Source organism: Schistocerca americana, chromosome 5 (assembly GCF_021461395.2).
Source record: "Schistocerca americana isolate TAMUIC-IGC-003095 chromosome 5, iqSchAmer2.1, whole genome shotgun sequence".
In the NCBI taxonomy this organism is placed as follows: domain Eukaryota; kingdom Metazoa; phylum Arthropoda; class Insecta; order Orthoptera; family Acrididae; genus Schistocerca; species Schistocerca americana.
Genome location: NC_060123.1, coordinates 441,793,237 through 441,805,995, shown reverse-complemented (window position 1 = coordinate 441,805,995; position 12,759 = coordinate 441,793,237). Strand labels below are relative to the sequence as shown.

Sequence of the window (12,759 nt, the reverse complement as noted above, 5' to 3'; positions counted from 1 at the left end):
GGATGCAACATTGTTTTTAAAATCACACAACAGTAAGAAATGCGCTTTACATAGGTAAGCCTACTTAGAAGGGTACAGTTATTACCAAGCATCAAAAGGTATTTTACGGCAAACTTAACTGACAACAGTCACAAGAATAACTCTAGTAATGTGGTGCATTCTGTATTATTTGAATGGCAGAAATCCAATAAAATGGTTGAAATTTGTAGGAAAATAAATTTGAAAAGTCCTCCACTTCTCTCAAATGTCACACCGTAAACAGTGAACAGCAAAATTATGCACACAATACAAAACCATAAACTGATGATGACGTTTCATACTTTCCACGATTTTGTGCAGCAACCCAAACTTTTCCCAACTAAAATATTAACATTGTTTCTGTCCAAAGTAATTCTGCACCTTTAACAAAGGAAATTTATAATTCAAAATAATTTATGCGTTACACGTGGGGACTTTTCTTTATTGCTGAACGAATACTAACACAATGAATGACACACAATTCAATCTGAGACATCAGCACATACTGATACACAAAGAAGTGTCATGAATTTTATTTCATTTTACATGCTCCAAAAAAACTGTGTAACAATTAGCAGAACCTGTACATGTTGAGGAAGTCACAAAGTTATGTTAGGTGAAATCAGTTTAGTAATTTTTAGGTAGTATATTTTACACTTTAATAATTTCCTTGATGTATACATCAATGTGAGAGTTTTTGCCATATCACTAAACAGTAAAGTTCCATTCACATTGTATTTTTCTCTGACAAGCTGCCATCATATAAGGATGACAAAGATGCCAAGCATCTATCACAGCATAGTGACAATATATTCTCCACATTTACAAATGAACTAACAATTATAGCACTTTTTCCAGTTCTACAAACAAACAGTGCATGCATGCAATTACATTCCACATTAATAAGTTTGTCAGTGTTTTGCACTCAGTCCAAATTTATTTCAATGCTAATATTTTTGTCCTAAAAGTTAGTTGTCACATTTGCTGTTAAAATTGGAGAATGAAAACAATTTAGACTGTTTAGTATCATCACAATCTAAAGTAGGAAAATATAATAAGGCAAAAAGCCTAGCAAAATCTGTAACCTGCTGAATCTGACATCTCTAATAGGTAACTCAGCCTTCTTTCCAAAGGAAATAACACATCTCACACATACAATAATTATGGCCCCATCATTTATCAAGTACACCTCTTCCACAGGCTGCTGCTCCATCATAATGCAAGGAGTACATTATAAACATTAGAATGTGACGTTTATACATGTCACAGAACTGGTGGTCGTCCAGACAGATGAATCATATACAGGCACTTCTGCTGCTTACACATACCAGTCGGGGAGGAAAGACATACAATAACAGCAAGACAAATTCTGCTGCACAGCATTCAAATACACATCAAGCAATTATAAAAAGGGCTTTTGAGGCATGACTTTGAACAGCAAAAAGAAGAAACAATGAACAGAGCAGTGTAGTTATACAGGTCCTAAACTGATGGGAATACTATATATAACACTGTAACATTGTGTGTTCAATAATTCTGACAAGAATTTCCAGTCTGTAAAATTATTATATAGGATTGGGTTTAATAAAATATACTCCTGTCAAAGACGATGATCATACAAACTATGGATCTGACTAGAAAACACAATCCTTTGGATTAATATCAGGCACTGACAATGTATCTTACATCAAAGCCTTCAAATATATACAGGTGTCTCCTGGCCAGTCAGGAGACGGAACATTGACGTTGGCATAGTCTTCATGAGAATCTGTAACAAAAAGGCAGTTCACAGATCATTGATTACCACAAATATTTCAATATGCAGAACAACAGTGCTTATTAGAAAAACAGTTGTATCATCACTGCAAAGAACTGCACATTATAGAAAAGCCCACATTTAATGTCACAATGACACCTGATTTTTAGCTCTTATCCTTCTTACACTGCTCTCCACATAGGTATGGCAATGTGCAAAGCAGCCACGTCAAAAATTATCCACACACAAAAAGAAATGAAAATAATGTAAATGGATAGATAAAAATAAACTCACCAAGCAGCGGCAGTGGAGAAAACACACACACACACACACACACACACACACACACACACACACACGCACACTGCCGCCACTTGGTGAGTAGATGTTTTACCTATCCATTTACCAGACATAAAAAAGCTATTTATGTATACATAGGAATTTAAGAAGTATGATATTCCCTTCAAGGATGTTGTTTGTGCTGTCTGCAAGATTTGACCAGGCAAAAGAATTAAGAGTCTTCAGGGGGGAGGTGGGGCCAACAGTTGGTTGGAGCCTGGGAGTACTGAGGTATCAAAAATTAAGTGGATAATATTTTCAACAGGGTGACTGGCAGGCTACTAATGTGTATTTCCATACAAAAATAACACTAATTTGACAATAGGTTTCAACACTTTGCACAAACTTTTAGCTTTTGCATGCTGTGGAGTTTCATTTCCAGCTAGTAATGATAGAGCCACATCATATATATCCTGCAAGTCTCTCAATTAAACATAATGTACTTTCACTGATGCAGTGGTCATAAAGTGATGACAGCTTTCCATTATATTCACACTTGGGCTTTATTGGAAGTTCTCTCGGCACTCACTTCTCACAGACCGTATGGAAGCTGAGCTCATTGGATGTGATGTAATAATAGAACCATTACCAATCTGGAGAGAAATCAATACTTTAGTAATAACTACTTTCCTGGCTGCTAATACCACCTTGAAGTGACTGTGTACACTCCCTAGTACTGAAGGATTACCCATGTTCTGTTCCCTCTTTGTTAGCCAAACTTGTTGGACACTTTTAAATTTCTCAACCTACTCCCACACACTGCTACATAGAGAAGAATCATTTCTTTACTGTACTGAAAGCTCATGACACATAATCCACACGGAAATGACTTCTATTTGCTCCTCGTCCACCCACAGCAGCAAGTAAAATGACATGCCCAGGAAGAAACAAAAATTAAGGTTTAATGTCCTGTTTACACGAACATCATTACAGCTGGAGCATGTTACCTGTCAGCCTAGTTCATTACCCGATCTTTTCGATTAATGTAGAACCTGAGGAAACATTTTGTGGAAGCATTTTGTAATCCTCCTTAGCTTTTTGTCATTCATGACTTTGATATTGTACCAGCTAGCAATCCTAATTATGCTATTCTTTAAAATGACTGCTACATTCCTTAATATTATTATTTTACATCAGACTACCACTTGTAATGTTCTAGAACACAACATAACTACTTACAACCAGTTCAGAAACTTATATGGTTTATTCACGAAATATTTACCTGTAACAGCTTGTTCCCATTTGATGAAGATTCAATGAGGATGAAGATTCAATGAAAATGTAATTGTAATTAAATTAATAGATCAGTACATTTTGAGTGATTGTTTACATAACATATTTTAATAAATTTTCTACTAAGAATGTAGTAATGTCAAAATTCAGTTAATGTTGAATAATTAATTTATTAAAAAACTAAAAACCCACCTCGATTGAAAAAAAAAAAAAAAAAAAAAAAAAAAAGCATCTAATGTTAACCTAGATTTCGGCGTAGATAACTACACCTTCTTTAGAACAACAATAAAACCCACAAGTGCCCAAGAAGACCTTTGTCAATGATTAAAAGAACACCATAGCTATACATTTATAAACGAAAAAGATAAGGAAAACACAAACAGTACATATGTACAAAGTCAAAACCACTACTTAACTTAATGGTGTACGCCCCACCTCACACCGGCGTATGTTCGATGGGCCATGACCTGCCATAAACTGCAGCTACAAATGGTCGCTCACTTACAAGCCCGACCCGCTACCTATGCACATGCGCAAGACAAGGGAAGTTACTTGAATGCGCATGCGCATACGAATATGAGAAAGTTTATAAATGGGTCGGGGCTAAATAGCCCATATATCCCCAACCGTGGATCAACGTATATCAAAAAATGGAATGGATAGAATAAGTGACGAGCTAAATAGGAGATGAAACCTAAAAATAACCGCACACGGTTGCTTATGCTAGGAAAGAAACATATATGGAGCAACCTATGACAACAGGAGGAACTCTTGAAAACTATACCTAAAGCCAGTAGTTAGCCTTGGGGGGGGGGGGGGGGGGGGGCTGAGGGGACATAATCTAAAGACGTCGCGGTAATAAAGATATAGGGATAAAACGTGAGGTGTTCAATGGGCTAAAATCACCTTTATCGTAAAAGGGAAATGAGGATAAAAAGAAAGAAGATGAACAGCTTGACCAACAGCGCTCGCCAATCAGCGCACGCATGTGAAACTCCCCAAATCATGAGATTTTAGCTCTCCACTTATTCTATCCATTCCATTTTTTTTATATACGTTGATCCACGGTTGGGAATATATGAGCTACTTAGCCCCGACCCATGTATAAACTTTCTTGTATTCGTATGCGCATTCAAGTAACTTCCCTTGTCTTGTGCATGTGCATAGGTAGCGGGTCGGGCTTGTAAGTGAGCGACCATTTGTAGCTGCAGTTTATGGCAGGTCATGGCCCATCGAACATATGCCGATGTGAGGTGGAGCGTACATCATTAAGTTAAGTAGTGGTTTTGACTTTGTACATATGTACTGTTTGTGTTTTACTTTTCTTTTTCATTTATAAATGTATAGCTATGGTGTTCTTTTAATCATTGACCAAGGTCTTCTTAGACACTTGTGGGTTTTATTGTTGTTCTGAAGAAGGTGTAGTTATCTACGCCAAAACCTAGGTTAACACTACGTGCTTTTTTCGCAATCGAGGTGGGTTTTTAGTTTTTTAATATATTAACCAACGATTGCTGACGCGCTGCAATGTTGAAGGTTCTTAAAATGTTAAATGAATTACTATATTTTGTAAAACCAAATTCTGTACTTTTGGAATGTCCAAAATTCATAAATTTTAATTATAAATTTAATTAGATATGTGTTCTAACAATACTCTGAAATATTATGATTGTTGTACATTATTTTGAGTACAGTGGCAAAGCCCACCAATCCATTTGAGTAGTAGCAGTGTTGTGTTGTAATCAGTCTACCTTACATCATGCAGGTTGTAATTGGAACTATGTATGTATGTATGTCTGTGCTGCTTCAATGTACTTCTATGTATTTAACAGTGGAATTAATAAACACAAGAGCATGTGCAAAAAGCTGCCAGGTTATTAAAATATGTTTGAAGTACCCAGGCAAATACAGCATTTGCACTTCCCACAAGTAATCTTAAAATTTTATATCAGTTGTATGTTACTTGTTAATGTTTTCACCCCTCAGTGTTGTTCATTGCTAATTTGTGCTAATTAAATCATCTGCCATTTTCAAACTCCAAATTACATTAAAGATTACAACTTTTCATAAACTATCAAATGATAGTGTTACAAGCACAAACTTCGATAGTATAAGAATGAGTCAGCGAGTCAGACACAATCTTTTCAAAGGTAAATATGGATGACTGGATGGGTATTTCAACCCCACTTCAATGCCTTTACCATGGGACCATCTTATTTGGTGAAATGCATGTTCAAACTTCAATAGAGTGCAAAGAGTTATCAGTTTTGCGCATGCACACATGTATGCGCATAAATAGAGTATTAATAACCCAAATTCAACTTGTCACTATTACTATTAGCATGATTCTGTGTGTCATGATGTATCAGCGCACATCTCTTAACATTTAATTATGTTCTTAAGCTATTGTTGATTTGAGCAAATTATAGGCAACAGTTAACCTGGGAAGGAGAAGTTAACACACGTACATGCATATGTACCAAAGGCTGATTGCATCAAAGATGATGAAAACAGTTTCTGAGACAGAAGTTCCGGAGAGAAAGAATTCATTCGGGGAGAACTGAATACACAGTTCGGGTACAGACAGACTTGGGTTCAAAAAAGTAATGGGACCAAACACTTTGTTATTGTTGTTGGGGTCTTCAGTACAAAGACTGGTTTGATGCAGCTTTCCATGTTACTCTATCCCGTGCAAGCTGCTTCATTTCCGAGTAACTACTGCAACCTATTTCCATCTGATTTTGCTAAGTGTATTCATCTCTTTGTCTCCCTCTAGATTTTTTCCCTGCATGCTTCCCTCCAATACTAAATTGGTTATCCCTTGATGCCTTAGAACGTGTCCTATCAACTGATCTCTTCTTCTAGTCAAATTGTGCCACAATTTCCTCTTCTCCCCAATTATATTCAGTGGCTCCTCATTAGTTACATGATCTACCCATCTAATCTTCAGCATTCTTCTGTAGCTCCACATTTCAAAAGCTCCTATTCTCTTCTTGTCTAAACTGTTTGTCATCCATGTTTCACTTCCATATACAGCTACACTCCATACAAATACTTTCAGAAACGACTTCCTGACACTTAAATCTATACTCAATATTAACAAATTTCTCTTCTTCAGAACGCTTTCCTTGCCATTGCCAGTCTACATTTTATATCCTCTCTACTTCGACCATCATCAGTTATTTTGCTCCCCAAATACCAAAACTCATTTACTGCTTTAAATGTCTTGTTTCCTAATCTAATTCCCTCAGCATCACCCGATTTAATTTGACTACATTCCACTATCCCCATTTTGCCTTTGTTGATGCTCATCTTGTTGCCTTCTTTCAAGACACTTCCAGTTGGTTCAACTGTTCTTCCAAGTCCTTTGCTGCCTTCATTATTAAACCTACTCCTGCATTACCCCTTAATTTGATTTTGTATTTATAACCCTGTATTCACCTGACCAGAAGTCCTGTTACTCCTGCCACCGGACTTCGCTAATTCCCACTGTATCTAACTTTAAACCTATCCATTTCCCTTTTTTCTAACCTACCTGCATGATTAAGGGATCTCTCATCTGATCTGTAGAAAGCCAGTTATGTTTCTCCAGATAATGATGTCCTCCTGGGTAGTCCCCGCCTGGAGAGCTGAATGGGGGACTATTTTACCTCCAGAATATTTTATGCAAAAGGACGCCACCATCATTTAACCATTTAGTAAAGCTGCATGACCTTGGGAAAAATTAACGGCTGTAGTTTCCCCTTGCTTTCAGCCTTTCACAGTACCGGCACAGCAATGCTGTTTTGGCTTTTGTTACAAAGCCAATTCAGTCAATCATCCAGATTATTGCCCCTGCAGCTAGTGAAAAGGCTGCTGCCCCTCTCCAGGAACCACACATTTATCTGGCCACTCAAAAAATACACCTCTGTTGTGGTTGCACATATTGCATGGCTATCTGTATCGCTGAGACACATAAGCCTCTCCACCAGTGGTTATGGTACAAGAGATACAAAAGAACTTCTCCTACACTTCTGCATGAGGTGTGGTTTAGTTGTGCGAAATATTTGGTTTAAGAAGAATGTCAGTCACATGATCACAAGATTAGTTGGAATGGACTTTTTAAATATACCACTTTTAATGGAGAAAGAAGCAGACAAGTGATACTAAATAAGAACTTTACCAATGAACATAAATTGTTAGTAACAGACTTCAGTAGTATTCATAGACCCAAGATAACTGGTAGAAACTTACCAATGATCAAAGTTTGGGAGCTAACAAAACTGACAAGAGAACTGACAGTCAGGGCTCTGTAAGGTTCCAACTACCAACAGATGAAGTGCAGAGTGGAAAAGTGGAATGGACTAGATTTAAGAATGTGCTGGTGAACACAGCAACAGAGGTCTGTGGAAAAACATCTCTGAGAGTCATAGAGAAGGAGATACCATGATGGAATAAATTACTGAGAACATCAATTTAAAAAGTTACACCCCAGAAAGAATAAGATAAAAGGAAGGACAAGCTAGAACAAAAACAAGATGAAGTGAAGATCAGTAGCCTCTAAAAAAGAGTACCGGGACAAAAAAGTTTAGAGTCAAACAGGTACTAGAAGAGGAAAAAGGAAATTATTGGGAGAAATTTGTCCAATTGCTGCAGGAAGACAGGATAACATAATATGAAACTGCTGTTCAGAGTGGTGCATAACATATGAAAATCTTTTTCTCCATGAAGGTCAAAACAGAAGACATCAGTGAAAATCTAATTAGAACAGAAGAAAATGTAATGAAAGAACCCATTTGATCATCATCTAAACAGATATCAATAAATGACAGAAACAACTAATGAAACCTGCAGAGCAAAAACCTATTTTACCTGAGCACAGACATGAGCGTGTTGAAGATGCTGAATAGGAAATCACCAGAAATTATGAAGTCAGTGTGGAAATAAAAAGTAACTGCCTAAAGTAACTGCCTAAAGTAACTGCCTAAAGTAACTGCCTAAAGTAACTGCCTAAAGTAACTGCCTAAAGTAACTGCCTAAAGTAACTGCCTAAAGTAACTGCCTAAAGTAACTGCCTAAAGTAACTGCCTAAAGTAACTGCCTAAAGTAACTGCCTAAAGTAACTGCCTAAAGTAACTGCCTAAAGTAACTGCCTAAAGTAACTGTCAAAAGTATTACAACCATCTAGGAAAAACTTTTTACCTACTGTAAAGAAGAAACATCAGGTTGCAGACAGGCACAATCAAAAGACACTCACATATGCTTTTGGCCACAGCCTACATCAGTAATAATAATAATAACGGTGTGTGACGAGGGCCTCCCGTTGGGTAGACTGCCCGCCTGGTGCAAGTCTTTCGATTGGATGTCACTTCAGCGACTTGTGCATCGATGGGGAGGAAATGATGATAAGGGCAACACAACACCCAGTCCCTGAGTGGAGAAAATCTCCGACCCAGCCGGTAATTGAACCCGGGCCCTTAGGATTGACAGTTTGTTGGGCTGACCACTCAGCTACCGGGGGTGGACGTCTCCCCTACATCAGTAACACACACACACACACACACACACACACACACACACACAGAAGACTGCCAACTCCCGTCTGTCTGCAATTTGACGTGTCTTCTTTACGGTAAGCAGCAATTTGTCTTTTCCTACATGGTTGCTATTCCTACCTGGAGTTTCTATTCTTTGATTTGAGGAAAAACTTATCTTTCATAAGGCCTGAAAAACAGATGAGAAGATTCTAGAATAGATATTAAGAACAATATTGAAAACACAATTTGAAGAGTAACAGTACTGATTCAGGGAAAAGAAGACAACAACAAACCTAATCTTCAGTGCATTTAAGTTGAGGGAGAAATACTGAAAATAAGGTAAAGAGCTGATCCTAGTGGTTCTTGATACTGAGAAGTCATACATCAGTGTGAAAAGATAAATGACCTGGGAGCACCCGAGAAACCAAAATGTGCCTGAAGGTTTGGCAAGAAAGACTTAAATGCTGTATGAGCAGTGTACTACCTGTGTGATTTGGTAAAGGTTATTCATTGCAGTTTCAGGTAAAAAGTGGAATCTAGCAAGGTAGTGCTCTGTTGCCACAGCTGTTTTTATAACAGTCACAAATATTGTAATGAAGAACATCACAAAATCTCCTACACAGCTTAAAGCCTTTGCTTTTGTTGTGGTAATGTGCTCAGTGGAGAAAACAGGAGAAACAAACTGAGGCTTGACAAAGGGATGCATGAATTCTAGAAATACAGCGACAAAATTAGTGAAATCAAAATAATAGTAATCACAATGAATAGGGAAGGGTGACCAGCAAACATCAAGCTAGGTTTTTATGTCCTAAAAAACATGGAGGTTTAATTTTTAAAAGAAAGAGATTTTGAACCAGAGTCATAAGAGGTCATTCTTCTACCTACAAGTTAGATCACGTAACGTGGGATTCCAAGATGCCAAGAAAAGCAGAATCAGTTACATACAACAAGTATTTCAAAGCAATACTAACATCTAATGTAACTGACAATAACTTTCCTTCTCATCCTGTCCAGTAAGTCCCCCTTGACCCATGGTTCTGGATGCTTCTTCCGAACTCCCATATTTCCTAAACCTCACCAGTACCTTTCTTTCACCCTTCTTCCTTCTCCTTCCATCTTTCTGAAAGAAAACGCCACCACTGGCTTCGAAAGCTAGCAAATTTAAATACCTTTTTCTACATGTATTTCATGCCACCACTTGGTGAGTAAATTTGTTATCTATCCAGTTATATTATATTATGTAACTGGATCAATAGAAAATCTACTCACCAAGCAAATGCAGGAGAAAAAAATTTATAGAAGTTACAGAAATGTGCAAGCTTTTGGAGCCAGTGGCTCCTTATTCTGGCAGAAGGGCTGAAGGGAAAGGAAGAGAAATAAAGGAGGAGGCTGGTGAGGTTTAGGGAACAGGGAGGGTTACAGGAAAGTCGAGCAGAACCTGGGTCAGGAGAGTTACAAACAGGATTAGAATGAAAGACTGACTGTTGTACCTTAACATAAGCTATACAGTGTCACAAAGAGTGACTCACTGTGACTACAAGTCATGGAGATGAAATTCTTGCAATCCAAAACAAAGAAAATGAAGTGGGACAAATTAAGAAATGAAGAAGTGAAAGAGATGGCGGGCATTAAGACAGCACCAACAGAGCAAGACAACATATCTAAACTAGACTGGTTTCAATACTTTTAAGAATGGAGCTACAGACGACAGCTTAAGTGAATCTGGACAGAGAAGATTAAGTGACACAGTGGGTAGAAGGACAAAAAATACACTGAACGGACATTATAAATATAGACATTGAAGAGGAACCCTGGATAATATCATGAACAACAGGATTCACCTCAACAAGATGACATGGAGGAGACTTGTATATTTCACCTGAAAATTTGAGTAATTAAGTGGACTATATGACAGTGCGAAACCAGCTCAATACAGGTAAGTTCTTGCACTTTTCTGGATGGCAAAAACCACAAGTCCTTTGTGACCTCAAAGGAAACTACAAAAGAAGTTTTGAGTAGAGAAGGAACTAATAAAAACAGACGTAGTCTTACAAGAGTTCATCTTCATAAGATATCACCACTAACTGAGCATATTTGGTAACCACACTGATTTTTAAATCAGTCTTGCTTCTTTTGCATTAGTAGGCATACATGACATTGTCTGATAAGTGCAAGAAAACATACGTAGTTAACTATTTGTCCACTGCAACTAAGATGAGTAATTTTGGTGAAACTTGTCACAGTGTATGGGAACAGCTCAAAGTTGAAAAACAATCCAGCATTATACTACAAACCAGATATTTCGTTACCAATGTAAGGTCTCCTTTGTTTTGTGCATATTAGAAAGAAAAGGTGGAAGCTTCTCAAATACTCGTATATAGAGATAGAGAGAGAGAGAGAGAGAGAGAGAGAGAGAGAGAGAGAGAGAGAGAATAAATCTGTCTGTAACACTTTAACATGATGCAAACTGAGGGTAATTTAACAGCCTGGGAGACAGAACATTGTGAACAGCACTATACTTGACAATCCCACAGTAATTTCAATTACTTTGATACAACGTTTAGTTTCACCAACAAATGGTAAGTGATTTATTACCACCATCTTGAATTATATGAAAGATAACAAGCAGAAGACTTCTTAAAACATAAAAGCAAGATAATATTATTAATGAGCTCAAAACCTAAGAATATTTTATTAGTATAATTAACTGAGAAGTCTGCTTCTCATAAAGCTTTGATAATGTTTGTGGAACAATGAACAGCTACAACTGTTGTGAATACTTAAGCTATAATTTGTGAATACAGTTGAGAAGACCTTTTTTTTCAACCAAATGCAGCATCTCCCTCTCATTTAAACTTTCCTACATGGTGGATGCCTCAAATGAATTTTTCGCTCTAGGCTGAGATACAGATTTGGTCTGAAACCGCTTCAAGCACTTTTAAATACATCTAATTACAACTTTTTCCCTTCTTCACTTCAGGTACACAAAAAAATGATATCGTTTATATTTTCATGTTCTCTGTCTGGAACAAATTCTCCCTCAAAATGGTACTAAAGAGTATCAAATCCAAAAAGAGTCTGAAGTAAAAATACTTCTAGCGGTGTGGGTGCAATTTTTATGCTTTTCTTGACCTTTTTTTTATACACTGAGGACCTATAGCATATTATAAGTACCTTGAGGGTGTTAGTTGGTTGGTTGGTTTGTGGGATTAAAGGGACCAGACTGCTACGGTCATCGGTCCCTGAGGGTGTTAGTAAATGATACTGCTAGTACAGAGTGTACACATGGAGGGGAGGGGGGAGGGAAATCCAAATTAAAAATACACTTTTTCCTGGGTGAAAATACACTCTACCCAGGGTGAAAGTATATTTTTTCCATGTTAAGAGGCAACAGACTGCCTCGGAGTTATAGGTTCTATACACTGGCATAGAACTTCACGGAACTTCAGGAAACAAAACCCAGCATACATCGTTATTGCATGACTTGTAATCTATGAAGGAACTAAAATAAATATGAAAAACTAACCTTACATCTTGATTTTTTCTAATGTGTGTGACCCTTTAAGATGTATCAAACACAAATGTGTCAGTAAAATTTTGAAATAATGGTTTAAATGGCTGATCTTTGGGCCCAAAATTTTTCTTAGTGATTGGTCCTCAAAGTGTTAAGTTTTAAATGAGAATCAAATGCTCCATGATTTAAGAAATTCATCACACAGTCTCACAGATAACTTAATTCATCTCGCATAAAAGGAAATTTACTTTGGAAGTAATGCTTCTCAAACCACTGTTCTCAATGTCTTCCCGCAACCTGTTAGAAACGTAAAGCAGTTTGTTATATGAAGTACTGCATAGTTTTCGTTCTAAAGCCTTTGACACATTTCGTGGTGAGCAGAT

General features: G+C 37.3%; 1 protein-coding gene across 7 annotated transcripts in view; it reads right to left on the bottom strand.

Annotated features, from left to right (window-relative positions):
• Positions 1 to 652: 652 nt before the first annotated feature.
• The window catches only part of LOC124615403, a 494,346-nt gene continuing 482,239 nt past the window's right edge, over positions 653 to 12,759 (bottom strand). For all 7 annotated transcript variants that reach the window (XM_047143247.1, XM_047143248.1, XM_047143249.1 and 4 more), the window contains one exon: positions 653 to 1,786. In XM_047143247.1, the coding sequence (XP_046999203.1) occupies positions 1,715 to 1,786 (72 nt within the window). In that variant the 3' untranslated portion in view covers positions 653 to 1,714. The remainder of the gene's footprint in view (positions 1,787 to 12,759) is intronic.